Below are 26,533 nucleotides of genomic sequence, written 5' to 3' on the forward strand. Positions count from 1 at the left end.
CCCTCAAATCATAGTTTAGGAGCCGCCGGACTTATGAAGTAAAGGGGTACTGACGGAGTATGATCGAGACTTCCGAGGCGTGTTACTCCTGCTCATCACGGAAAAGTTGTTCTCATGTAGCGTCCCTCTTGACGTCTTGTCCTCGTTCCATGTACGATGTCTGTGTTGATCGGTGGCTATCGAGGCCCTTCGCTGAGCGTCGTTTCCACTGTCTAATTCTTAGTAGCTGCTTGATCAGGAAAATGATCGTGATTCTCGGATATGGTGATGGCGACGGCGACAACGTAGGTAGTGCGCATCTTGGACACTGTCGCCGATTAGACCGAGGGATGTCCATGAGGGGTGGAGAGAACCACTCCTTTCTTATTGCGCCATCCCGGTAATGTTCTAAGATATGTCCATGACGGAGTCTCATATTTCTGTCGGTCGTGGCTTGCGTGTCATCAGGTACAGCGCGTGGGTATTTCCTCTTCTTGACACAGAACCCACAAAAGAAGTTGTCTTTTCCGCAGTCACTCCGTTGTAGGAGATCGTCTATCGGATCCCAGCCGTGGTTACTATAATAGTGTTGATAGAAGTCTCTGAACCTGGAGTACATTTGCAAACGCCTGCATCTTGGATCGCCAGGGATGATGTTTGAGGGAACGCCAGGGCGACCGGGAGTAGGAGGCGAGTGCTCCTCGCATAGATAGTATATAAGGTTAGGATGGGATTTATCACAACGCATTCAAGCAGCCTCGATGGCATACTCGCGTCTACAATGGACGCACCCAAGTTTGGTAGGCTGTCCAGTCTGCCTTGCCTCTCGTTCGGCCGAGATTATTTCTTCGTCTTGGTCCTCTCCTACTCGATCAGGCATAGGCGGAAACTGTATGTCCACTTGCTCAGGTCGGACTGCTTGTTGCTCATATTGGACAGACATGATGCTGAAGTTCTATTACAACATTAGCATACGCAGCCACCAGTTTGAACTTGGCTGTGGGGAAAGCAGGGAAATTCAAGCTAACTTGATGTTTATATTTCCGTATTCTGACTCGTCCAAGAAAGCCGAACGTCTGAATAAAAATGTAGGTTCTGGTGAGTGATAGCCTTCACAGATGATCGCAATTGGAAACTAGATGTCGAGAAAGTTAAACGTGCGTGCTCATGTATAAAAATACGGTCCTGCCACCATGGAGTGAAGGACTTGGATCTGAATTGACTGTTCGGCGAAAAGTATCAATTGCTCCAGTTTTTGTACAACATCATCATGAAAGGACCCTACTCTCCCCTTTAGATGTTTACTGGGTGTCGCCCAAGCGGTAAGCTCCTCGCTAAGAATACTGAAAGGGATAGAGATCACCACATTGATCGAACAACACATACAACCATTCAAGAGAGACAGAATGCGGTTGAATATCATTTTATTTGTCACTGTTAGATGCCACGAGATACATTCATCTTGCGGTCTGGGAAATTGCCAAGCGAATGTTGAGTCCTACGATAGCTCGGGATACCCGAGTATGTTATGAACAAAGTGGCATGGATGCATAATGACCATTAGTGCCTAGGATACTTTTTCTTGTCATCTGTATTTTTAGGTCATTCAAACAAACATCGATTTAGCACGACAGTCACAATATCAATTCCGGCAGACCAGGTGGCGCCCGAACTTACGAGACGCATTGGTTGGGTCTGAGGTGAGGCAACCACTTAGACAACAATAGCGGAGCCTCAACCGTTCGTGGGGTCCTAACCCAGGGATGAGACAGAAGCACTTGAAGGAGCAGGCTGTGTACGTGGTTCCGGTAATGGCAGCGAATTGGGGTGTATTTTAGAGAGCCCCTCGATGCGACATTCGGCAAGTCTACCAGGAAGGATGTAGTCGCGTTTCTGTAGCTGCTGCAAGCCTGGATGATTGAGAAAGGATTCAGGAGTTCCTGACTAACATATTCGGAAGTTCGAATAGAATGAAGGGATACGGAGACCTGTCGATCTATGAGGTCGATTGAGTGATCAAGGCACTTAAGATAGGAAAGTAAGCGAGATGCGATCATCCATGGGAAAGATTTAAAGGTATTGCATTTTGGTTGTTTGGGTAACTTCCTCCCGGGGCAGAATCAGCTACGTAAAAGATGTTTGACTCATAACTATTCCCTCAGAAGTATTCCCTCGTCTCTGCACTACTGCTCCTCCCCTGAAGCTTGTTCAGTAACGCCCGCTCGAGGCCATTGCCATGAGCGAGGTCTTGTCCCATTGAGAATATGTTTTTGGATATGATCCAAACGCAGCGGTTGGTCTAAATCTGTAAGAGAGAGGCCTTCCTGTATTTGCGGATCATCGTATTTTAGAGCCTTTCGACAATACCCGCACCAAAATCCATCAGCATGAATCGGAAAACAATTATCTCTCTGGACTGACAGCACCACGCTCCAAGAGGTACCCACTCCGTGCATCATTGTCAAGTGTTGTGCAAACTCGAAACGTTGCGTAACCTTGAACGATGTATTGCAAAGCCTTGAATCATTGTCACGGTCCGGCAGCGAACACACCCAATAAATGCCGTTTAGATCCTGGATTCGTTGCTCAGAGTGGCTTTCCTCACAAAGTCTCCAACCCCGTGCTTCCAAGTAAGGCGAGGAGCAAAAGGTACAGAGGAAACCATCAGGGACACTATCATGCGTTTCTTCGTGGGTCTCATGTTCCGCCATAGTAGTGAAACGTTGGCCACAATACCCATAATAGCATCTGGGTAAGTGTTCACTATGCCCATTCGTAAGGCCATTCCCATTTGTATGCGAGGTCCCGTTTGCGGACATGGTGCCTGGAAGGCTGTTGTTAGCATGAACTCGCAAGCTTCACCAAGAGAAGGAACAAAATATCAATTACCTTGGCAAAGACTGGTAATTCAGACTATGGGTCCAGGGAAGAAAGATGTCAGATTTAGTTGAGGCGTGCGTTTGATAGAGTACCAAGGTCTGTTAGCTGGCGCCGTGATGTATAATACTGGCTGTTCTGCTTAAGAAGCCGGATCACCGCGCCCTTCATGTATTTGAGGTAAGACTCGGTAATTTATACTTAGGTTGAAATTCGTGATTGCCAGGATAATTTCGACAAACTTTAGTTCCCTTTCATGATAAGTTTACCTTGAGCGGTGAAGCATTCATCTTCTTCGCACTAGCGACGTAAATCGTCTAGGTTTTGGTGTTTCAATATGGAATGTCATGTCACCTGTCGAGAACGAAATGTAAAGTTATCAATGAACCATTCTTGAGATTGACCGCCACTGAAAGTCTGTGTGTGGTGAGCTGCACCCATGATCCCGAAATATACCTAGACCTGCCTTGATGATTTCTTGGAAAAGCTTAGCTAAATAGCCGGTAAAACTTCCCGGGAAAGGTGGCCAAAGAGCTGATGAACGACTGACGCCTCTCTAGCAGGGTGCAGCTGTCTGGCTTTCATAATCCGGAATGTATAAGATGACAAGTCGCGCAGTTGTATGGTGTTGCTTACCATGATTCAGCGGTAAGTATGTCTTTGACACCTTAGATAGATAGTCCAGATTGCCGTCATGAGCTTTAGACGGTTCGTGGGTAGGGCTTTGTGGTTACTTTGATTCCTGGATGGATTCTTTATGGAGATTTTCTCAAACGCCACTACGTAATTGTATCCTTGGCAATCCGACGCTCAAAGGCTTTAATGCCGAGCGGATGATGTCAAAATTGAGTATGAAAGTGTTCGCAAGTCTGCAATAATATTAACCGACTAGCGCGTGAAACCTTGTGATACTCAAGATACCGAATATTGACTGAAAGGACGAATAACTCGCTGACATCGCGAAATTTGCGGAGAATATCTGGGTATCCTGCCATGACGAATGATGGTCGGTAAAGGCCAAGAGTTTGATTGGTGAAAACTTTCTGTCGGCCAGCAAGGATCGGTGTTTCTCCACAAAGAATGCGGTAAACGATGTCAAACAAGCAGTTGCCACATCCTTCCAGTCTTCTTTGTGGGCCTGAATGTTTCTGCGGTAGATTATTCAGGCCTTCTATCTTGGTTGACGGTGCGGCGGTAGGGTGGCGTTTTCTATGTCCTGGCAAATGAACATGTGCATGATTGTTACTTTGAATAGATGATCTTTATTACCGCCTCTAATGAGATCATTGCCAAGAGTCGAGGCTGATAGCAAATATGACTCTTATGGTTGGGCGCCTGTCTTGGATTCCAAACACAAATTACCACCATCCATAAGGTGTTGGGTATTGATTATTGCGTAGTGACCTGTCACTAGGTGCCAATTCATTATATCATACGAAGTTCCGGTGGAAGAGGAACTGAATTACAATCGTTTAATGCAGGGAAGATGTTAAAGAAATTGGTGTTTTTTTTTCTTCTTCTTTTTTTTTTTTTTTTTTTTTTTTTTTTTTTTTTTTTTTTTTTTTTTTTTTTTTTTAATTTTCTCTTGCACTTCTTTGATACTCAAGCGTGCTCAACCGCCTAAGTACTCTAAAGATATATCGAACATGCAACTAGCAGCTACATGCTAAGAGGCACCCATTTTTCCCATGGTTCAGCAACCAGTGGTCATCAAGCTCAACCACTGACTTCTAGTACCTTATGTCAGATGCCTCCCTCTTGTACTTCGTCTCAAACTCCCGCAGTAGGCAAGTGCCCGTTAGAGTTCCCATCGTCTAACATGTGCCGTTGCAAGTGATCCAAACGCAGCGGCTGGTCCAAACCACAGATAACAAAGGATCGTAACAAGTCTGGATCGTTGTATTTGATACCCTTAACACACCATGGGCAATAGAATCCGTCAGCGTAGATCGGAAAACTCGATCTCCCGAGGACTGGGATCACCGCACTCCATGATCGGCCCACCCCGTGCAGGGTTACTAAGTGTTCTGCGAACTGGGTACGTTGTTTCGCGGTGAAGGATGTGTTGCACGCTCCTGTACCTCTAGGTTCTGAGCAAACCCAGTAAATGTTGGTCGGATTCGTGATATATTCCTCATCATGTTCAAGTTCGTGATCTCTCCAGTCCGTCGCAACTGAGAAGAAAGTACCGCAACCCGGATAGGTACACGGAAATTCCTGATTACTAGGCCTTCTTTGGTGCTCTTCATCAATGTGAGATGAATAAGCCGCCTCAGTAGTGAATCGTTGGCCGCAATATCCGTAGTAGCACACATAGACATGGGCGCCATTGACATTATTTCTGCTGCCATTAATACTGATTCCATTTGTAGATAGACCTCCGTTGATCTGCGAATTCAGGTTGTGGTTCCCGTTTGTGACAGAGTTTCCGTTTGTGCGTCGATCCCTCTCCGCACGTTCTGTCCCGTTTGCGAACATGATGCTTTTGTAATAACAAGGTCAGTATATTCTAGGCGCGTGACCATGCCGATAAGAAAATCAAGTGGTAGGTACCCTTAACTACGTTAGATTGGTGGTGATGATTTAAGATATAGAGAGAGTTGACGCTCAAATTCATAGGGGAAGTGCGAGGTCTGGAGATTGTGTAGTTCTGATGTCGTGGTGTGTCTCGACCTGACCTCGAAGAATGACACGTCCACCCTTGATATACTACTAATGAATTAATGCTACGTTTCAACACCCCAGTTGGACCAGACCCGTAAAGTGCTGGGATTCTTGGACTGTTCTACTTCCATACCCTTGCAAATCTTCTACCTCGGGCGGTAAAGCATTGTTCTTGACTAACATTCATCGGCTAAGACTCTCTTTCTGGATGCAAATTTCCAACGTCATCTGGTGAAATCAGAATGAAAGCCATTCCATGACTCCATTCTAGCACTAACCGCCACCAGGGGGGCTCCACTTTGTCAGCTACGTCCTGGATCCCGCTGCTTCGAGTGCAAAAGATCTATGGCTCAATCTGGATATCATGCCTTTGAGTTCAATGGGTGACCTTCTAGGGCATTTGAAAGAACCTCTCCGGCCTTCTTTAGTGAAACGAGTCTGCCTAAATAAGAAATTTTCAGATCTTCTGATTAGAATCATATTACGGTGTCACGGCAATGAACACGTGCGTCTTCGTCATATTGAATAGATGATCCCCATCGCCCCCTTTGAGAAACTCATCGTCCAGAATTGAGTTCAGCAAAAAAGAACTTTCCACTTCGCAGCAAACAGGCGCCGGCCCCGAGATCCAAACACTGCATGTAAGAATGTGCCCTTGACTCAGCGTGTAATAACCTGCATTCTGAGATGACCTGTTGGTAATTGCCGCGTCGCTTTACGTCGTATGTTTAAGGATCTCTCTGGAGAAGGTAATCACCACTCGTGGGGAGAGTTTCAGACAGTTTATTTCAACTCGTCCTGTACCTGCACTTCCTTGATGATGGAATATACTCACTGAACTGTCTGAGTAGGTCCAAGATATTCGGCCAGTAGCTAGGTCCTAAGAAATATCCCCTGTTCTCATGGTTGAGTGGCTCATCATCAAGCACAATCACTGACTTCTCCCATGAATCGCCTCCCTCTCGCGCTTCTTACTCCGTTCATCCAGCGGCCCATCATTGAGCACAATAGCTGATTTTCATTCTACGAATTTTCTCTCTCTCTCACCCCCGGACTAGGCCACTGCCAATGGATGCCGCCATCTTCCAACACATGCTTTTGTATGTGATCTAGACGAAGTAATTGTCCTATTCCGTAGAGCTTGAGATCCCTTTTGATCGCCGGGTCATCGTATTTGAGACCCTTACCACAACGCCCCCACCAGAATACACTACCTATGCTTGAAACAAGTTTTATCGAGAATCTCTTTCCATCCATCCTCCGTTCGGTGATAGCCATGCCGTATTCACAGGTGGTTTTGGTAGTTGGTACCTTGTTTACTGGTATAAGATGTGTTGCACGTTTTCCCATTCATGGCCGATGCCTTCGAACATACCCATTAGACCTGGGGCTGTCCACGGCCAGCACCGTGTGATGCTTCGCATGCTCTCCATTGGAGTGCATTCCCATAAGGCTGTTCGCAAAAAGTACACATGAAACTGCCAGGAAAGTGTTCGGTTTGTTCGTGGATCTTCCGGAGGTTTCCATTCTGGAATTGCAAGCTGCAATACCCATAGTAGCACGTAACATGCGCTGTTTCGTGATCAATCCTATCCGCCACACTGTCGAATGCTTGACTACCTACAATACGTGCACGTAACATGCATTTTCTTTTGCGCATCTCGTTCCGCTTTGTTATCGAACTTTTCGATGCGTTCCTTATGATAGCAGACAATTGCGAGTATGACATCCATAAACGGGTTCTGCGACATACTTTCGTGACAATGCCGTTAGCATGTGCCAAATTTGTCCACTGACTTTGTGGGCAGATAAAAACGAAAGCGACCTTGGTTCGTGAGTTAAGTTGTAGTTTCAAGATTGTAACTTGTAGGTCAAGTGCAAGGTTTGTCGAAAGTCCTGAGCGAGGGACTGTTTTCCCACTTTGAGTAGAAAATCTCACTTCTTATACATCGGTGTTTCGATACACTTCACCACGTAGAGCAAGATCTCGTGCTCTCGACATTCTTGACTGTTACACTCTAATGATTTATGAATAGTTTAGGTGGTGTGGGTTTTACTCTTCTTGAGTGACAATACTAAAATCTGATTTGGTATTGAAAAAGCAATAAAGACTTTCTGTGTGACGAAAGAAAATATGAATGCAAAGTTCACAATGATTTCTCCTCGATACTGACCACCAGAAAAGCTATGCACCACGAGACGAATCATAGATTCGCTTTGAGGATCATTCAGCGGATGTCAAGTCAGACGCCTCTTTGGGATATCTGCAAGAAGTGTCCCATGACAACATGGCTCGGTCACTTTAAGGATTTATGAGTCGTGGCGATTCAGCTCGCCTGTCTTCACCTTTTTTGCGGTTTGCCAGCGTTGACATGCCCCGGCGGCAAATACGTCTTCACCATTGTGGCCAGGTGACCCTCCCCCGATGACAGCCTTCGAGACTACGTTTCAGTAAACCATTTTGAAAGCTATTAGTCATTAACGGCAATGAGATTCGACTAGGTGTCAATGTGTTTACTCTTGTGATGCGTGAAAGAAGAGCCTGCTCAAACCAGAGCTATGTGAGTGTCACTATCAAGCTAAAAGAAACTCTGTATGAGAAAGAAGATAAGGATATAAATTCAGGTACTTTCTTATAGAAAAGATATTCAACTAGCAGCTAGATTCTCGTGTACATATTTCACTGCTCTGGTTCACTAGCTAATGATCGTAGACAATCGCTAGATTCATTATCATCAGTCTCCTCAACCTCATCAAGACGCTTCCTGATTAGGCTGTTGCAGCGCACTTTCCCGCAAGGATATCATATGCCGTGAGCGGTGATCCAAACACCGCGTCTGCCAGTGCCCATAGAAACGGGGGTAACTCTCGAATTCGGAATCATAGAGCTTGCGAACCTGGCCACAATTTTCACACCAGAAACTTTGTCCGTTCGACGTGACATTATAATCTTTGATATCTGTGGACGCTTGATCGGATGGTATGTTATGTTCCGACAAGTGGCTCACAAACTCGGAATGTTCTTCGCGCTTGAAGGGCGTGTTGCACGTACTAGTCCCATCATCTTTCAATTTCGTACAAATCCAGTTAGGGCCGTTCTGATCACGGTCGCCCTGGTGTGATATTTCACACCTTTTATATTCGATCATAGTGGGATGTTTCTGATTGCACCCAGAACACTCGAAGTTCTTGCCAAATTCATTGTCGTGCGTCTGTTCGTGATATTCTGCAACTGACAAAGTATCGAACGTTTCGCTGCAAATCCACCAGTACGAGCACTGGAAGTGCCTTGCTGTATGCGCATTTCGAGCGATCTCAGTTGGGAACTCGGCGAATTCGTAATATGGGCACTGCACATAAGGGCAGGTAAATCGTTTCGTAAGGATGGGAGAATCCATGCTCTCATTCGTCCTGTTTCAGTTCAAATCTCCGATTGTATAGGAATGCCGGCTGGGTAGCTCTTTGGTAACCCGGTTTGTAGATATGATGCCCTGAATTTAGTACGATCAGTATGTGCGAGGTTCGCCGAATTTCCTGAGCAGGGGTAATGATAATAGCTCAATACCTCAAGATAGATAGACGGTTCAAGCTGTGAATGTAAGATTGCCGACAATTTCTTTTCGGGGCTGAAAACCAAATCTGCCAATTGACTCGCTGTGCTGATGCTCTTGGTGTTTAGATAGGGGCCATTCCTGCATCCATGCTGGACAATCCCGCCCTTAAATACTCCAGATTATACTGACACGAATTAATAGACGTTTTTGTGGGATCTAGATCACTTGACTGTTCTCGTGTCCGCTATGCTTGTAGATTGTCACCTTGGCTGGTCAAGATGAAGCTGTTCAGAGAACTGTCCTTCAGACTACCCTAGCACCTCTGTGACTTTGCCATAGGGTCGCACGGCAGCATTCACCCTAAACTAGTAGAAACCATTGACACTTTGATTAGATGATCCAGCCTACCGCCAGTCCGTCCGTCCGCCTCTCAAACCATTGCCACATCCACGAGCCATCAGGACGCATTGCTCCAAGCTTTTCCTTCTTCCTTTAGCCGATGTTCACAACCGCCGGTGACAATGAATGGCTATTCCGACCAAAGGCCTCAAGATTCAATAATGCAACCTCTACTGAAAAGATGAGCGTGTTCGCGTCAAAAGTTGGCTGGGCGGAAGGACATGTTTGCTTACCTCCGATGACGCAGTTTGGTAAAACCGTGAACAACTGATCGAGTTAAGTCTCCTGCTAGTAGACAAAGAGCGTACCAGTATCGCGAAGTTTGCTTACTGCATGTGTCTAAATCTTGCCTACTGCGGTAAATGCTGAGATAGCCAGTTACGAAGAACCTCGTGGCCGGACAATCGACAACGGTCATCATAACAGGGGTCTCGCCGGCAAATCAGGCACGAGATCTATTTCCTCAACTATCAACGACAGTTGTTTCTTCAACAAAGGATCCAAGAAACGACCTCGGCACCGAGTCCCTCAGTGACAGCAGCCACGTCCAAGCTGCTAGTAAGCAACGGCTGGGATGATTGTTCACAACAAAGAAACCAAAGAAACAGTTCAATTCTCTGTACGACATCCCCCAGCGAACATATCCAAGATGTCCGGCACCCATGTGTCCAATCTCCACAACCTCCCGCCACCCACCATCTATGGACCATCACGGCAACCCCTGCCTCACATCCGTCCTCTCATTCAACCCCCATGCCTGCGAACTCCCATCATGAACAGTAGCCCTTCTCATATCTCTCCTATACTTGTACGCAAACTCCCCGCCCATGGCGCGGTGCATCGTGCAGGTATTATCCCAGACGACGATATCCCCGACATCCTCCCACTCCACCACGACGCGGTACTTTTCCTGCGTAGCGTGGTCAAAGAGCTTCTCAAACAAGGTCTTTGAGGCCTCCGGAGTGAGGTTCTCGATATGGTGGATGTGCATTGCGAGATAAAGGTTCATCCGTCCGGAAGCTTCATGTTTTTGCACGAGCTTGTGTCGTCCCATTGGATAGTCTGCGGGTTCAATGTTCGCAAAGTGCTCCGGGGCCGCGAGTTTCTTGGAATGCAGGATAGAATGGCAAGCAACGTAGTCTTTCTCTGTCAACTCCGCCTTCATATCCTCATCCAGCCCATCCCACGCAGCCCTGGTATCGCAAAATTCTGTGCTTCCACCTGTACCCTGGGGAGGCAACTCATGTGCCAGGAGCATGGAATAGCCCGCCCGCCTAGGATTGAAACTCGAATCGACGTGAAAGAGAGCATTACCCAACCCAGCCTGGGCACGCGGGGATATAGGGTCGACAATGGAACCGTCTGCCTCGATGTTTCCTACGTCAAAGAGCTCGTCGTACTGGAGGCGGTTGATATGACCCGCTTTGTTGTAGGGCTTGACATCGTCTAGCTCGCCGAGATGTCGGGCTAGGGCGATGTGGGTTTCGTCTGTAAGGCCGCTTTTGCGGATGACGAGGAAGCCGTGCTGTTCAGAGGTTATTAGTCAAGTATGATAGGGAGGCTTGACAGATAAGAAGGGTAACTCGGAAGCTTACCTTTTTGACAAGATCTTCAATCAGGCGAGCGCTTTGATCGAGTGTGTCAGGTTGAAATGGAAAGTTGTGTGCTTCGATCCCGAAGCTGGGGCTGAGCTCCTTGGTATGAAGTTCGGTGATGGCCATTGCAATAGTCTGTATGGAGAAAGTGGTCGGGATGGTTTGCAGCCAGATGTTGAGCTTGGGCACGCAAGATGGGGGGTATTTATATTGATAGTTAAGATGATTCGAGACGTACTCTGAGATCACGTATCCGAGTCACTTATTCCCCTCTTCCGATCAGTAGATGAAAGCCGTCCATTTCCGCGGGATAGGACGGGTAGACGATTGATCCAATCATCTTACACCTAAGAGAGTGCGGGACTCGTCGGAGAGGGAAGAGGGTTGAGCAAGCGCTAATGTTTAAGCTCTCGGCAATAAGACGGCCATATTCCCAACATAAGGTAGGAAGTCGGATATTACATCCATCACACATAACATAACGAGGGGGAGGAGAAGGGGTTGGGCATCGGAATTTGCTGATGTTGAAGAGTGTTGATGTATTATTCGCGCTGAATTAAGATTCAAACAGTAGGGCAGCTGAAACGCTGCGTGGGTATAGTATTATGATCCCTCCTCAAAGACGTCGTATGCTGTCTCCCGTATTCGTCAGCCTGAAGCTGGTGTATCAAGTTTGTTTATTCATGTTCAACCGCAGCAGACGGTGGCCTCGCTGGCAGCAGAGGTGGGGCCATCGTAAATAGTCTCCCATTGGAACAGGAAGGCACCGATGTAGGAACCGATGAAGATGCAGATGATGAGGTAACCGTTGTAGTACATGGCAAGACTAAGGACAATATTAGCGCCATTCTTTGAGGTGAAGGCAGCGTCAAGGCAACGTACAGCATGACAAAGTAAGCGACGGCGAATTGGCACATGTGGATGAGTGCGCGGACGGCTTGCTGCAGAACGTTGGGGCGGAAAGGCGGGACGACGTTTGCGGCGATAGCGGCGGCGGAGCCGGAGGGGCCTTTGCCGTGGTCGTCGGCGCTAGCGGAGCTCGGGGAGACGGCACCGGCGTTGGCGTATTGCTGCTTGTGGGCCTTGATGAGGTATCTGTCGTACTCCTTGGTGGCGCGGCGAAGAGCCTCAAGAACCATGACCAGGAGAATAACCCCGATACATGAGCCGGCAAACATGCCGTTGGAGGTAATCTTCCCTGTATGGGTGTTAGTGGTTTATCATTGTCGTCGGCGCAGGTAGAGAATTCGTACATTGGCTGCTGATGAAGCAGCTGTCAATGACGTTCCAGTTCCACAACATCTATGAAGCGGTTAGTAGGCGCCATGGATAGTAGAGACAGATGGTAATGGCCAGGACGTACAGAGATCTTGCAGCCAGTACTGCTTCCCATGCCAGACATGGCGGCCTTGGTGCTGGTGGTAGCAGCCATGCTCATGGTGCCAGTAGCAGCCATGGCAGTGGTGGTGGTGGCCATTGACATGCCGTCCATCTTGTCGGTTTATTCGTAGATGCTGCTGAAGGCAATTTGTGGTGCTATTAGTTGTAGTAGTTGTAACCTAGTACTGATGTCGTGATACTCCTAAACGACGATCGATCGAAGGAGCAGGGGCCTGGAAGATGTCAGAGTATCGGTAGAGCGAAGCTGGAGAAGAAAAGACAAAATAGAGTTTGAGTAATGGGGATATGTCTCGACATTGTTATATAAAGGCAGCGTCAGCAGGGAAGCCGATCGATCTTCTCACTTCTTTGCCGCGAAGGGAAGAACGACCTTTGCCAAGAGACCCACTTTGCGCTAGATTTCCATGGGATAGAGCGAGTTACAAGGACCAGTTTGCGCTAGATTCCTTCCCGAGAGACAAAACAAGGGTCTAGAAGTAAGATTCGGTGGGTTGGTGGGCAGAGAAAACACGATATCCGTGGACGTAGACATCGTAGCACGGATGGAGTGGGAGAGAGCGTAGGTCGTCCCGGTTGGACTGTCGCTGATTGAGGGGCATCGGTGTAAATGCAGCGACGAGGATGTGTCGATGATTATCTGATGAGGCTCCACTTGACGAAGTCCTTTACTTGAACTCTAAGGCACGTACCATTCCTTCCATGTCTTTTCGGGGACAGAAACGTAAGGCAAGGCGCGACCTTCTGTTCTTGCCTGCAGTGCCAAAGAAAGAAGTTGGCTCTTCATGTTCACAGTTCGCGCTTGCCGTGTGGCCTGTGTTACATAAGGTACATCGATGTACGTACAGCAGGACATGATGTTGGAAGGAAACAGCCAACGAGGTCTATGTTGGAGTGACCTGCCTTATCGTATGTTCAGGTAGGCGCATGTAAGAAAACCGCACGGGGAGACCGGGGGTAAATCTGCTCTCTTGCCTGCTCTTTCTTGCTCTGTTTCCTGCCTTTCCTGCTGCCAAGACAGCGCTATCGCTTCCTGCCTCAAGCATCCTGAGAGTTTTTGAGCAAGTTTACGCCCAATTGCAACCTCGAAGTGCCCCAGTTTGCTTCCCAACTTCCTGCACGACACATGTCCCGGCTCCAAGTCTCGATTCTTGCTATGCGATTCTCCATGTTCAACGCATCGTGTATTCCCTCTCACTCATAAGGTCGCGTCTTGCTCTTGCACAGTACAGGCTACAGGCTACACAGGTACTGACTTTTCTAGTCCCTCTGGCAAAGTGACAGCAGGCAGGTCACATTCGGCCGCTGCATCGCAGATGCACCCCGAGGCTCGAATTACCAGCTAACCCAGCAGACCACAGATTGACAAAGCAACAACCCCGTTCAAGATTCACAGAGAGGGAGGCAATGAGGCACTGTAATCTGTACCAGCATTGTTGCTGATGAGGACCTGCACCTCATGAGTCCAGCCCTGTCTCCCGTCGGGCTGATCGTCGAAATCGAGAAGGTCGCACATCCCAACGCCGGATTATGGGGTACTTGTCCCAGGCTTCATAGGAATGACGGTGAAGTCTGAGCCATCTCTCTAGACGCCCTGTACGCCCGCCACCAGCCGCGTCACGTACGTACATCCAGCGATTCCAACCTCACCAGATACGGTCACTATACTGTCCCTTGTGTTGCGGGGCCAGACTGCGACTCGGGACGATTCTCCCCAATTAGAAAGTCGAGACTTTTGGCCGCAGCTCTCAAGGCCACTCTCAGTCAATACTATGCGATGCGGTGGAATCGGCCAACCGAAAGTGGTCGACGCCCCCGACTTACCGTGCGCTATCCTGAGAATATTTGCGAAAGATTGTCGATTCTAGCCTCCCGATTCCCGACGCCGATGCAATCCCTTCATGTATTGCTACCTCGCCTGAGCAAGTAGCTAACTAACAGTGGAGTGTACGAGGCTGTGGCCTGCGAGAATTCCAACCGATCCAACCAGGCGCACTCGGATCTTGTGGTTGTGAAGCGCCCAAAAGAGCCCCAAGTTTGATTGCGCCCTCAATTGGGCCACAACAGGAGGGTTCCGCCGCCCCGGCGCTGTGCGTCTGCTTCTGCAATATCGGCCTGCCGTTGGATTGTGTCGCATTGCAGCTCGCCTCGCCTCTCTAAATTGCTCGCTACAACCCGCTCGCTACTTGTTGGCCGCCTCATCACCAACCACATGGTGTTCACCTTTTGGCCTACCTGCTACTTTCACTGCATGTCTCTGTCTGGATTCCCAAGAAAACAATATCGGTCAAGAGACCAGAGGCTTCACAGCTGCGACCGCAAAGCCAAGGACGGATAGATGAGGCTACCAGGGAAGCCTGCTGCAACATCAACTCTAGCGTCTAGCTCGCAATCTCCGCCATGCTCTAGCTTCGCTTTCCCGCCCCTTCAAACTGCGGCTCCCATGCCTCGATTCTTCCCGCCGATCTCACGGCTTGCTGCCGACGAATGACGCTGTCGCCGAACACCTCCCCACTCAACTTTATTTGCGGCGCACTTGGACCTGGGCCCTAGCATCAAGGTGGGTGACGGATTTCAGCGGCCATCCAGTAATTTAGGCATAGGAGCTAGCTTTTCTGCCCGCCATGAGCATTATTTTACAAGTAAAGATACACAGGCTCCAAACTCCCCCGAAACGCCAGTCTTTCGTCCCAGCAAGCCATAGAAATTCCGCTTCCATCTCAAACAATTTCCATTACAGTTCAGCCTTGGTCTTGTCCTCCGTCTTGGACTCGAGCGCGTACAATTCCCTCGGCTGGCCTGCCGCGTCGCAGCTGGCGAACTTCCACCACCCCCAGTGCCAAGCACCAGCGATATTGATCAATCCCCACTTGATCGGCGCCGGCATGGGCGGCCAGTTCGCCCACAACCCGTCTTCCGTTGTCCGGTCCAGGTTCAGCAGGAAGAACGGCACTACGTCCGCCGTGCCCGCCTTGGTGACGGTGCTCTTGCCCCACGTCTTGAACGTCAGACTCGCGTTGGCCGCCTCCGGTGTTCCCTCCTTGGGCGCATTCGGGTGCTCCGACATGCCGGCGATGGTGGTGATCTCGCTATGGAAGTGGTTCTCGAATGGTTCTTGGAAGCTCTTCATGATTTCGAGCAGCTTGTCGCCAGAGAAGTCGGCCGGCGAGGAGAGGGAGGTAAGGTACTTGTTGAACTCGGCGAGGCCGCCCAGGAATGATTCTGTTCATATCTTTGTCAGCTGATCATGGCGAGTTAGTGTCGTGGATATCAGGTATGTACCGTGTTCCTTATGCGTCTCGGCAAAGACATTCTTGTCCTCCAGAAGGTCCTCGACCTTGGTGAAGAGCGACTCCTCCTCGTCATCGTGGTGCGACTTGACAAATTTGAACCAGGTCTGGGAGTATCCGATAAAGTCTGCCTTGTCTGCTTCCTGAATGTAGGGCGCTTGTTGGTAGATGGAGTTGTAACCTCGCAGGATCGAGTTGTGCAGCAGGGCCATGTGCGTTGAGCCCAGCGTGAAGAGGTCGGTCTATTGGACTGTTAGCTGGAGCTTCCTCCAACTAGGCCCGATCCCTATTGATTCCAACCCAAGCTACGAACCTTTTTGGTTGCATATTGCGGCGTGGTGATGAGCTTCATGGGCCCGTCGGCCCAAGGCTTGGTGGTTTGCGGTGTCGTGGTCATCATGAATGGTGCTCTGGAAGCTAGCAAGCTGATGAGGATGCTTGGAATCACAAGCAAGAGATATCCGGCCATTTTGACAGAGTTCGGCGGAACCTAGCGAGAGCGAATGGCGCAACTGATATACAAATCAGGGTGGAAAGTGGTACGATTCACTGACGTGCCTTTGCCGCCTGTTGAGGGAATCGAGGGTCGGGGTTGCGTGACCAGAGGGACAGCTAGCAGCAGCACAGCGCAGCTTTGTATTGGATGTCAGCTCGGGGCCGAGAAAAGGGAAGCTTGTCCAACCTTTACAAGAATTTCTGGAGCTTCCGGGTCTCTGGAGCGTGGGGTGAAGGAAGAAGAATGAGAGGTTGGCTGATTAAAAGGCAGTTCGCCATTGGCCCGTGCCTGGGGAGAGCGCTGGGAACCTGGGGTGATGTGCAGGGAGCTCTGGCGCGGTTTCACCTGGGGAGCTCCCGCTAATGCCGCTGTGGGATCATGGCGGTGGCTGCCGACGGGATGGGGTCACCGATGTGGTTCCTGGATAGGGTAGTCGGGACCCTTGGGAGACGGGGGAATGAGACATCGAGCCGGGGCTTCGGACCTTGGTGACCTGCCGATGTCCGAACATGTTCGGTATGACGGGAAGAGTGGAGTGTGGAGAGCCTGGCACGCCTGGACGAGCAGACATGGCGGAGTCAATTGGCTCGGCTGCTAGTGATTCGACAGCCAAGTTGGTGATGGGAACTGGCTTGGAGTCTTCTCAAAGCATGCGCTCAAGCTGAAGTCTGGTCCCAGTCATTGGAATGTCACTAGGAGCTTTGGGTTGAGCCAAAGTCTGGGGATCATGTTATCTTCCAGAAAGAGCAAGGTAAGGTAAGGTAAGGGTAGCGAAGTAGATGCCGGCGAAGATGACATTGAGATGCACAATGAGCATGCTACATATGGCTATGAACTTTCTTAAGAATATGTGGCCTTCAATCGCGTAACTAAATGCGAATGCGATGTTGCAGTTCCTCAGAGGTACAGGTACGAAAGGGACACTCCAACCGCAGGCCTGTCCCTCATAATCCGCTGAGTAGACCAACCTCAAGGCAATAGGCAGCGCAATCGGGCCTCGGCGGTCACCCAAACCCAAGTGCCACACGATAGAAGGGATTTTTTCCATTTGCCGTTATCGAACAAGAATCGAAACGGTCAAGGTCATCTTGTCTCCTGGAAGCTCAATTGCCAAAGTACTCTTCAAAGTCGGGAACAAAGCGGTGAAGACAACTCACCGTGCGGGGTTCCAGGCAGGCGCTCGGTTTGCGTACACCCAACGACGTGCCTGCCTCTGGCGTGTAAGTGAAGGGCGTCTGTCTCCACGCCTTAGCATCGACATCACAACTTCATCATTCATCAAATCAACTTATCATCCAGCTCGGACCATCTAGACTTCATCATCAGAACAAGTCACAGATCAACTCATCAACACGAAACCAACTTCAAATAATTCCAACCACCATCCCGCCAACATGCCTACAGAAGGAGTCTACTACACCCCCAACGGCAAAAAAACCGTCATCCCCCTCGAAAACAACCCCGACGTCTTCACATCCCTCATCCACGACCTCGGCATCTCTCCCGAGCTAGGCTTCTTCGACGTCTACAGCCTCGACGAGCCCTCCCTCCTCTCCCTCGTGCCCCGCCCCGCGCTCGCCCTCATCTTCATCTCCCCGGCGCCAATGTACTACGCCGTCCGTTCCGCCGACGGCACGAAGCTCGCCAAGGAAGACGGGGTGACGTATGCTGGTTCCGGGTCGGGGGAGCCTGTGATTTGGTTTCGGCAGACGATTGGGAATGCGTGTGGGTTGTATGCACTCATTCACGCTGTGGGTAACGGGCCCGCGAGGGAGTTTGTGCAGGAGGGTTCGTTGATTGAGAGTCTGCTCAAAGAGGCGGAGCCGTTAAAGTGGGAGGAGAGGGCTGATGTGTTGTATAACAGCCTACCGCTTGAAGAAGCGCATATGAAGGCTGCGAGGAGGGGGGACACGGTGGCGCCGCCTGCGGAGGAGAAGCCTGGATACCATTTTATTGCGTTTGTGAAAGGAAAGGATGGGCATTTGTGGGAGTTGGAGGGCGGGTCGGATGGGCCTGTTGATCGGGGGTTGTTGGAGGAGGGGGAGGATATGTTGAGTGAGGGTGCGTTAGAGAGGGGGGTGAAGAGGTTTATTGGGTTTGCGGATGGGAACTTGGAGTTTAGTATTGTTGCGTTGGCAAAGAGGGAGTAGTGAGGTCTGGTGGTCTTGGTGGTTGTCGGTGCGTGATGTGTGATACGTGGCATGGGGATCGGCGTTGTTTGCTTTGAGGAACTCTAGATTGTAAAAGGGATTGGAATTTGGTATGCATAGCTTAGAGAACACATTCGTTTGCAGTTAACTTAATTCAAACGCCCTCCCTTGTTCTTATTCGAGTCACTTCAATGGTCCCTTAAGAATGATTCCGGAACTTGTTCCTTCCTACAGGCGACGCAAAGGGATTGCCCAATGTGGCATCTAATATGGGTGTACTCACATTGCTCACCGAAATCCCCAGTCCGGCTCCAGGTGTAGAAGATACACCGAGGTGAGGACGAGCAGGTAGAGGTAGGGAGGTGAGGGGTTCGGTGAGGCAGGGCGAACTCAGCCTTGAACCCCTCCATCTGCACGAGCCAGCCAACGGCCCCGCCCGTCCAATCAGCACGCGGCGCTGCTCCAACCATCGAAAGAGCTAGAAGGGCGAGCTTGGGCTGTTTTCTTTCCCGCCTCTGCTGCCTTTGACTGCCTCACCCCACGACGAGAATTCCAAGTTCTCTTTCTCCCCAATTCCCACACCACAAATCTACCAGATACCCTGACAACACGTCTACCTTGCGATTGCATTTGAAGTTCGATTTCGAGTTGATCCATTCCAAAGGTCATCCGCACATTTTCTCAGACACACACATACACACACATCACCATGGCTTCCGCAGACGAGCTCAAGGCTCTCGGCAACAAGGCCATTGCCGAGAAGAACTTTGACGAGGCTGTGTAAGTTTGTCTCTGCTTCCACCCCATATTCACGCAGCTGACAGAGTCCCAGCGCCAAGTTCACCGAGGCCATTGAGATCCAGCCCGACAACCACATCCTCTACAGCAACCGCTCCGCAGCCTACGCCTCCAAGAAGGACTGGCAAAACGCCCTGAACGATGCCAAGAAGACTACCGAGATCAAGCCTGACTGGCCCAAGGGATGGGGACGTCTGGGAACAGCGCAGTACGGTCTGGGTGACCTCCTCGCCGCCAACGATGCGTACGAGGAGGGCCTCAAGGTCGACCCTAACAATGCCGGTCTGAAGAAGGATCTCGCTGCCGTCCAGAAGGCGATGAAGTCCGAGGCTGGTGGTGGTACGTGAAAGACACCAACAAAGAAAAGAAAAAGGACCATGCTGACTGACTTACAACAGACGCTGGTGACCCGATGGGTGGCCTCGGCAACATGTTCAACGACCCCCAGCTCGTCCAGAAGCTCGCCGCGAACCCCAAGACGGCCGGTTTCCTCGCCGACCCCGCCTTTATGGCCAAGCTCCAGCAGATGAAGGCGAACCCCTCGGCTTCACCCGATCTGTTCAGCGACCCCCGCATGCTGCAGGTCCTTGGTGTCCTGATGGGCGTCGACATGCAGATGGGTATGCCCGACAACATGCCCGAGGACGCCGAGATGCGCGATGCTCCTCCCCCTCCCCAGTCGAAGCCTGCCGCGCCCAAGAAGGCCCCCACTCCCGAGCCTGAGCCCGAACCCGAAGAAGAGGACGAGGAGGCCATCGAGAAGAAGAAGGCCAAGGAGGCCGCTGACAAGGAGAAGGCCCTCGGCACCGAGAACTACAAGAAGCGCAACTTTGACGAGGCTATTGCACACTACACCAAGGCGTGGGAGCTGCACAAGGACATCACCTACCTCAACAACCTGGGTGCCGCGTACTTCGAGAAGGGCGACTTTGACAAGGCCATCGAGACTTGCTCAAAGGCCGTCGAGGAGGGTCGCGAGATCTATGCCGACTTTAAGCTGATCGCCAAGAGCTACGCCCGTATCGGTACCGCCTACGAGAAGCAGGGCAACCTTGACCTTGCCATCGAGAACTACAAGAAGTCGCTGACTGAGCACCGCACCCCCGACGTGAACGCCAAGCTCCGCGCGGCAGAGCGCAACAAGATCGAGTCTGCTCGTAGTGCCTACATCGACCCTGCCAAGGCAGAGGAGGCGCGTGAGGAGGGTAACAAGAAGTTCAAGGAGAGCGACTGGCCTGGCGCCGTGGCGTCGTACACTGAGATGACGAAGCGTGCGCCCAACGACCCCAGAGGATACAGCAACCGCGCGGCGGCCTTTATCAAGCTGCTCGAGTTCCCCAGCGCCGTCGAGGACTGCAACACGGCCATCAAGAAGGACCCGACCTTCATCCGCGGCTACATCCGCAAGGCGCAGGCCTTCCACGGCATGCGCGAGTACTCCAAGGCGGTGGATGCCTGCAGTGAGGCGTCCAAGGTTGACCTGGAGCACCACAAGGGCGCCAACGCGCGCGAGATTGAGCAGACGCAGCAAAAGGCTCTCAACGCCATGTACTCTGCGCGGGAGAACGAGACGGAGGACCAGACGCGGGAGCGTTTGGCAAAGGATCCCGAGGTAAGCATCCACAACCATGCGACCGGCACAGAGCGACCGGTTCCTTCCATCCGCAACTAGCGACTAGTTTTGGCTAACTTTGTGCACTAGATCATGAGCATCATGAACGACCCCATCATGCAGTCTATCCTCCAGCAGGCACAGTCGGATCCCGCTGCTTTGAACGAGCACATGAAGAACCCCGAGATCAGAGCCAAGGTGCAGAAGCTCGTAGCGGCGGGAGTTATCCGCGTCGGCCGGTAAGAAATCGGAGTGGCGTTGAGGTGAGGTGCTAGTGTGGGGAACGGGTGCGAAGGGAAGGAAAAAAGGTCACGCGTAATGGTTGGACGACGAAACGTTAAAAGGAGCTCACTAGGTCATTTGTAGTGGTTGCAATGTGACCCCAACAACAGAGATATTCCACGTGAGTGCTCTCAGATGTCTTGGAGCGTGATGAATGACTTGCCCTGCCCCGCGAAAATGAGATACTGTAGTTTTTAAGCCAGAGGAGTAAGTGAACGTTTGAAATTTGTGAGACATGCCATGCCGGAATGAGGTTTGCGATGGCTTGGGGTTGTAGTGGTGTGCCAAGTGAGGCCGTAAATGTCGACCCGTGTAAGTGTCACCCGTTGATGAGAATTGTCATTCGAAAAGACATGAGTCGGTGCCTTGGCTCGTCCCATATTAGAAGTGCAGTATTTGATACTTTATGAGTTGGCAGATCTAAGTCGCAGGATTTAATTTGCTTCTCTTCTCACTGATACCCTCACTTTGCTACGCCAGTTAAGCGTGTAGTTTCACCACCCACAATCATGGACTCACCCATGAAAGAAGGTATGTCTCAAGCCACTCATCTCATCTCATCTCAGCCTCATCATCTCAGCCCAAGACTAATACCGCATACAGCATACGTCCAACTCATCGAAGTCATCGCAAAAGACACCACAGACCCAGCCGCAACAGAAACCCACGTTCGCCAACTCATCGCCTCCCTCCCCTCCGTCCTCCGCGCCCGCGACGACGACCAGCGAACAGCCCTCCACCACGCCGCCCGCCTAGGCCGTACCGCCCTCCTCGTCGCCATCCTCGAAGCCAACCCTGACTCCGATGTCGACGTCCGCGATGTAGATCGCTGTACGCCATTACATCTTGCCGCGCGTAACGGGCACGAAGGGTGTGTTGCGACGTTGGTGTGCGAGGCGGGAGCGGACGTGAGAGCCGAGGAGAGTTTTCTCGAGACGCCGCTTCATGAGGCGAGTCGGGGCGGGTATGCGCGGATCGTGACGCTGTTGATTGAGAATGGGGCGGTTGTTGATGCGCCGAATCGAGATTTGGGGACGAGTTTGCATATTGCTGCGAGGAGGGGGAATGAGGATGTTATCAGGGTTTTGCTTGAGGCTGGGGCGAATCCCGGGACGAGAGATGCCGTTGGGGATACGCCGCTTCATGATGCTGCCAGGGGTGGGCACGAGGGTGTGGTGATGATGTTGTTGGGGACGGGGTCCGTTTCTATTGAGGCGCAGAACGCGAATGATTTTACGCCGTTGAGCGTTGCTGCGCGCCATGGGCGGGAGGCGATTGTGAGGATGCTGGTGGAACAGGGTGCGGACGTCGATACCATGAGCAACGAGTACTGCACGCCCCTTCACCAAGCTGCTTCCGAAGGCCACGATGGCGTCGTTCGTATCCTCATCGCCGCGGGCGCGGATGTCGATTTGCAGGATAAAGACGACCAGACCCCCCTCCACGCGGGCGTCATGTTCGAGCACGAGGCTGTTGTCGCCTCGCTGCTCGCCGCGGACGCGGATGTGGATGTCCGGGATACGGAGGACTGTACGCCGCTGCACCACGCCGTGAAGAACGAGAACAAGAGGCTCGTGAGGGATCTATTGGAGGCCGGGGCGGATCCGACTGTGATTTCGTCGACGGGGGAGACGCCGCAGAGTTTGGCCAAGTTGCTGAACCGCAACTCGATTGCGGATTTGTTCAACTCGCCGCAGGTTGTGCCGAAGCAGAACGTCGGACTCGATGTCTTTGGTGTTTTTGCTGCGGCCGGTGTTGGGTTGGGTGGAGGTGGTGGTGGCGGGAGAGTGAAGAAGACGCGCCCGCCGTCGAGACCGAATCAGGAGGCGGAGATTGAGGCGTGTAAGCACTTTAAGGGGTTATTCTGGTGTCCTTCTTCGGAATGCAGTTTCGAGAGTCTGAGTGTGTGGGATTTGCTGTATGATTCCGAGACGGAGGTTAAGTTGTCTCCGAGGCCGCCTCCGCCTCCGATGACGCTGCCGATGCCGGTGGCGTTACCGGCGCTGTCTCCACACTCGGCCGAGACGCCGGTCCGAAGCCCCGTTGGATCACCCACACGAAGCCCCGCGCGGTCGAGAGCGCATTCGAGAGCACAGAGCCCCGCGGGAAGTCCGCGGCTCTCGCCTCTTCAAACGCCGTCTCACTCGCCGCCGCATTCACCTCTGCTTCAACCTCCTGGGAGCCCTGGGTTGAACATGAAGGAGATGAGAAAGCACGTCAGCCAGCAGCGCCGCAAGAGTTCGCATACGACCGGTGGTGGCGGTGGTAGTAGCGGCGGTACTGCACGCACCACTAACAGCCACAAGGAAGACCACAGGCCTATCAAGCGGTGGTTCCATCTTCCTGCAAACAACGTCGCGTGGGTGATGGACCTCGTGCAGCGAATTTGCGCCGTGGACGGGCGGCCGGATGCCGAGTGTAACCGGATGATTACGTTCATCGAGGAGACGTTTCAGGAGATTCGGATCAGTGCGCCCTACCGGAAGCCGCATTTTCGGATGGAGGCTGCTACGGCTGCTGCTGCTGCCGGAGCGGCGACGGATGGGAGTGGTGGGACTGGGATGCCGGAGGTGAGTTTTGGATCGGAGGTGCCGGCCGGACAGGTGGCAGCAGCAGCAATAGCACCGCCGAGATCTCAAATGTTCTCTCTGGTACTCCCCGTCATCGACGTCGACATCGACGAGGGCACGAAGAGGAGTCTCCAGGACGTACACATCGGGGATGAAGCCAAGGTCTTTCGCCCGATGGAACTAGTCGGCGGCGGCGCGGCAGCCGTCCCGACAGCAGCAGCAGGCAACGATAGAAGAGCGCCACCGGTCCAGAGGCCGCACCCTCTCAGCGCGATGCCGACGAATCTGCAGCACTACCTCTTCCCCCATCTAGCGCACTTTGACGCCATGGCCAAGATGCGCGCGACGTTTACGAAGTCTGAGCTGCATGTCCCGAGATCGCTGGATCAGTCGTACCATGAGAGTCTCAGCGCGAGCGATCTTGCGCTGCGAAACGAAAGCCAGGTGCTATTCCGCTATCTTCGGCGCGTCGAGGGCCGACTGGCTGCTTCCGCCGCCTCCGCCGCAGGCACGACGCCAACGGGAACCACAGCAGCCGGGTCATCGACTGCAGGTGACACGATTGCAGAGGACGTACTAGGGAAGCAACCTCTAACCGAAGACGGCATCGCGTCGACGAGGGTGCATCAGCAGCAGCAAAAGACGCAACATCAACAAAACCCGTTTGATCGGCATGCGCAGAGGGCGTATTCGAGGCAGAGCAGCTCCAAGCAGAAGAAGACCGACGGGACCAAGGCGGAGCTGGGGAGGATGGCGGGGAGGCAGGATCAGGCGAGTAGTGTGCAGGCCAAGATTTCGCGGGAGAAGAGGAGGATGGACACGGAGAGGAGGAAGCAGATTTTGGTTGTTGCGCAGCTTTGGATTTGGAGGATTGATGAGCGTGAGTCCTTCTCTAGTCCTCCATTGTGACTTATCTTGCGCAGGCAGTATTTGAAAGACAGAGAACGGAGCCGGTGACCTTGGATGTTTCTCGGTGGTTTACGAAAGCTGACGATACTTTTGTTCTACAGACACCATCATCACCGCGTTCCCCGATCGTTGGGATAATAAGAACGCTAAGACGTTATTGAACCAGATCAAGCACCGTGTGCTGGGAACCAGGGACATGCGATCTGAGAACACGGACATGATGCGTGTTGTGGAGAGTATCCTCGAGAGCGCGGTGGAATACAGTGAGGAGGAATTCCACTTCCAATTCGAAGGGCCGCGGAGTTACTGTAACATCTTTGCGGCCTCCATTGCTCACGTTGTAAGTTTCTCTGTCTGTCTTTGCTGGCGGGTACAGTCCTCTACCTAGAAAAAAGGGGTGAACTTTGTGACAAGAGGTCAATCTTAGCTGACTTTGATACCAAAAACCAGTCCAACGAAGCAATGAAGCGCTACGCCAACTTCAAAGCCTCCATCAGCAAGATGGGCACCTCAAAGACGGTCCTCGACGACCTTCGCGCCGAGATTGAGCTCCTGCAGGAGATTGATGACGTCCGGGAGGAGATCAACATGATCAAGCGGGTTCTCCGGTCGCAGGAGCGGGTCTTTGACGGATTCCGTGAGGCGGAGGCGGAGCGGGTTGGGAGTTTATGCGGCGGAGTCGGAGCCGGGGAGAAGCAGGGTGGTGTTGTAAAGCCGTATAAGCACCCGACGTTGGACTTCTTCAAGAGGTTGGAGGAGGATGCGAATCGGGTTCGGGATTCGGTGAGTACTAGATTCCGTGTGAAGGTGTCTGGATGACTGCATCTGGGGAGCGCTTGCTATTGGGTACGTGTGGCTGACTGGGTGGTAGATTACAACTTTGCTGGATTTGAGACAGAGAGAGGCGAATATCGAGGAGGCGCTGTCTGCGAGCGAGCAGTCGAAGATTCTCTTCATCTTTACCGGAGCGACGGTCGTCTTTGTAAGTTGATGCCCAATCTTACCTATGTACAGCAAGGGATAGTGATGCTGACTTTTACAGGCTCCATTGTCTTGGGCAACAGGTGCGTAGCCTGGAAGAAGCCTCCTGGAGGTTCTTCCCAGAAAAGGCGGAAAGAGACTGACTATTTGAATAGGCATCTTTGACATCTCCATTGAGGGCGTACCATCGCCAATCAGCCCTGGAACCCTCATTCTCACATGCGGTAGGTCCCCTTGGCCACAACCCCCCCTCTTCACTCCAACGTCTAACTGACACAACCCCAGTCCTGAGTCTAGTCGCCACCCTCCTCCTCATTGCTCTCTCCCTTCAAATCTACGAATTCGTCACCACAGGCAAAGCGAAGCAGCTCTACCGACGCGTCTCCAACTTCTTCGAGGTCCGCAAGCTGGAGAAGCTGGCGGCTGCGAACCAGAGCAAGTCGCCGCCCTCGTCGCTCGGCGCGTCGACGCAGCTGAGCAGGCTGAGGAGGTCGTCTCTCTCGCAACCTGTCGCTAGCACGACGGCCAACGAGAAGAAGAAGATGCAGAGTGTGAGAAGGCGGCTTGCTGCGTTGAGAACGAGGGGGAGGGGGTTAGGGCGGGATCGGGATGAGGAGAGAGAGGTTACTGGGAAGCAGGTTTGATGATGGGATGGATAGACGGGGCGAATATCTTTTAAGACCGGCATAGAGAAGCGCTATTAACTGTGTATGATAAAGTCGCTTTTCTGATAACTAGACTTTGCGTACATTTGATGAAGCGGGTTCATTATTGTTACAATGTAGTCTGAACAAAGCGCGAGTCTCTCTGGTGTGCCGTGCCGCTGACCCGGAGGAGGCCCATGAGCCGCATCCGCGTATACGGCATACCTTACTTTAAAGGGGACATTAGGATTAGCTTCATAAATTGAGGTACTGTTTTAGTCCTTGTGTCTAGTATGCTCTTTAGGTGGTACCAATGTTATTTTACCCGCGCTTTA

General features: G+C 51.7%; 9 protein-coding genes across 9 annotated transcripts; 4 read left to right on the forward strand and 5 right to left on the reverse strand.

The window, feature by feature from the left end:
- Window positions 1-2,162: 2,162 nt before the first annotated feature.
- CCOS01_06447 (uncharacterized protein) lies at window positions 2,163-2,690 on the reverse strand (the record flags this gene model as incomplete). Its single annotated transcript, XM_060454616.1, has 1 exon — window positions 2,163-2,690. One exon carries the CDS (start codon window positions 2,688-2,690, stop codon window positions 2,163-2,165), a length of 528 nt encoding a protein of 175 aa, XP_060314316.1.
- A 2,088-nt stretch (window positions 2,691-4,778) lies between these two features.
- On the forward strand, window positions 4,779-5,682 carry CCOS01_06448 (uncharacterized protein; the record flags this gene model as incomplete). The annotated part of the gene is made up of 3 exons (XM_060454617.1): window positions 4,779-4,909; window positions 5,233-5,290; window positions 5,602-5,682. 3 exons carry the CDS (start codon window positions 4,779-4,781, stop codon window positions 5,680-5,682), a joined length of 270 nt encoding a protein of 89 aa, XP_060314317.1.
- Window positions 5,683-6,898: 1,216 nt separating this feature from the next.
- Window positions 6,899-7,271, reverse strand: CCOS01_06449 (uncharacterized protein; the record flags this gene model as incomplete). The annotated part of the gene is made up of 2 exons (XM_060454618.1): window positions 6,899-7,092; window positions 7,145-7,271. The coding sequence occupies 2 exons, from the start codon at window positions 7,269-7,271 to the stop codon at window positions 6,899-6,901; spliced, it is 321 nt and encodes a 106-aa protein (XP_060314318.1).
- A 2,911-nt stretch (window positions 7,272-10,182) lies between these two features.
- CCOS01_06450 (alpha-ketoglutarate-dependent 2) lies at window positions 10,183-11,194 on the reverse strand (the record flags this gene model as incomplete). The annotated part of the gene is made up of 2 exons (XM_060454619.1): window positions 10,183-10,998; window positions 11,069-11,194. 2 exons carry the CDS (start codon window positions 11,192-11,194, stop codon window positions 10,183-10,185), a joined length of 942 nt encoding a protein of 313 aa, XP_060314319.1.
- A 561-nt stretch (window positions 11,195-11,755) lies between these two features.
- On the reverse strand, window positions 11,756-12,560 carry CCOS01_06451 (ctr copper transporter; the record flags this gene model as incomplete). Its single annotated transcript, XM_060454620.1, has 4 exons — window positions 11,756-11,894; window positions 11,951-12,266; window positions 12,322-12,370; window positions 12,432-12,560. 4 exons carry the CDS (start codon window positions 12,558-12,560, stop codon window positions 11,756-11,758), a joined length of 633 nt encoding a protein of 210 aa, XP_060314320.1.
- A 2,640-nt stretch (window positions 12,561-15,200) lies between these two features.
- Window positions 15,201-16,225, reverse strand: CCOS01_06452 (uncharacterized protein; the record flags this gene model as incomplete). The annotated part of the gene is made up of 3 exons (XM_060454621.1): window positions 15,201-15,688; window positions 15,749-15,998; window positions 16,070-16,225. 3 exons carry the CDS (start codon window positions 16,223-16,225, stop codon window positions 15,201-15,203), a joined length of 894 nt encoding a protein of 297 aa, XP_060314321.1.
- A 1,421-nt stretch (window positions 16,226-17,646) lies between these two features.
- CCOS01_06453 (ubiquitin carboxyl-terminal hydrolase, family 1) lies at window positions 17,647-18,402 on the forward strand (the record flags this gene model as incomplete). Its single annotated transcript, XM_060454622.1, has 1 exon — window positions 17,647-18,402. One exon carries the CDS (start codon window positions 17,647-17,649, stop codon window positions 18,400-18,402), a length of 756 nt encoding a protein of 251 aa, XP_060314322.1.
- A 709-nt stretch (window positions 18,403-19,111) lies between these two features.
- Window positions 19,112-21,055, forward strand: CCOS01_06454 (tetratricopeptide; the record flags this gene model as incomplete). Its single annotated transcript, XM_060454623.1, has 4 exons — window positions 19,112-19,182; window positions 19,235-19,539; window positions 19,599-20,812; window positions 20,903-21,055. The coding sequence occupies 4 exons, from the start codon at window positions 19,112-19,114 to the stop codon at window positions 21,053-21,055; spliced, it is 1,743 nt and encodes a 580-aa protein (XP_060314323.1).
- Window positions 21,056-21,603: 548 nt separating this feature from the next.
- Window positions 21,604-26,198, forward strand: CCOS01_06455 (uncharacterized protein; the record flags this gene model as incomplete). Its single annotated transcript, XM_060454624.1, has 8 exons — window positions 21,604-21,625; window positions 21,698-24,544; window positions 24,675-24,913; window positions 25,024-25,356; window positions 25,445-25,555; window positions 25,616-25,637; window positions 25,710-25,778; window positions 25,840-26,198. The coding sequence occupies 8 exons, from the start codon at window positions 21,604-21,606 to the stop codon at window positions 26,196-26,198; spliced, it is 4,002 nt and encodes a 1,333-aa protein (XP_060314324.1).
- Window positions 26,199-26,533: the final 335 nt, after the last annotated feature.

Source organism: Colletotrichum costaricense, assembly GCF_030867565.1.
Source record: "Colletotrichum costaricense strain IMI 309622 chromosome Unknown Scaffold_6.1, whole genome shotgun sequence".
NCBI classification, from domain to species: Eukaryota; Fungi; Ascomycota; class Sordariomycetes; order Glomerellales; family Glomerellaceae; genus Colletotrichum; species Colletotrichum costaricense.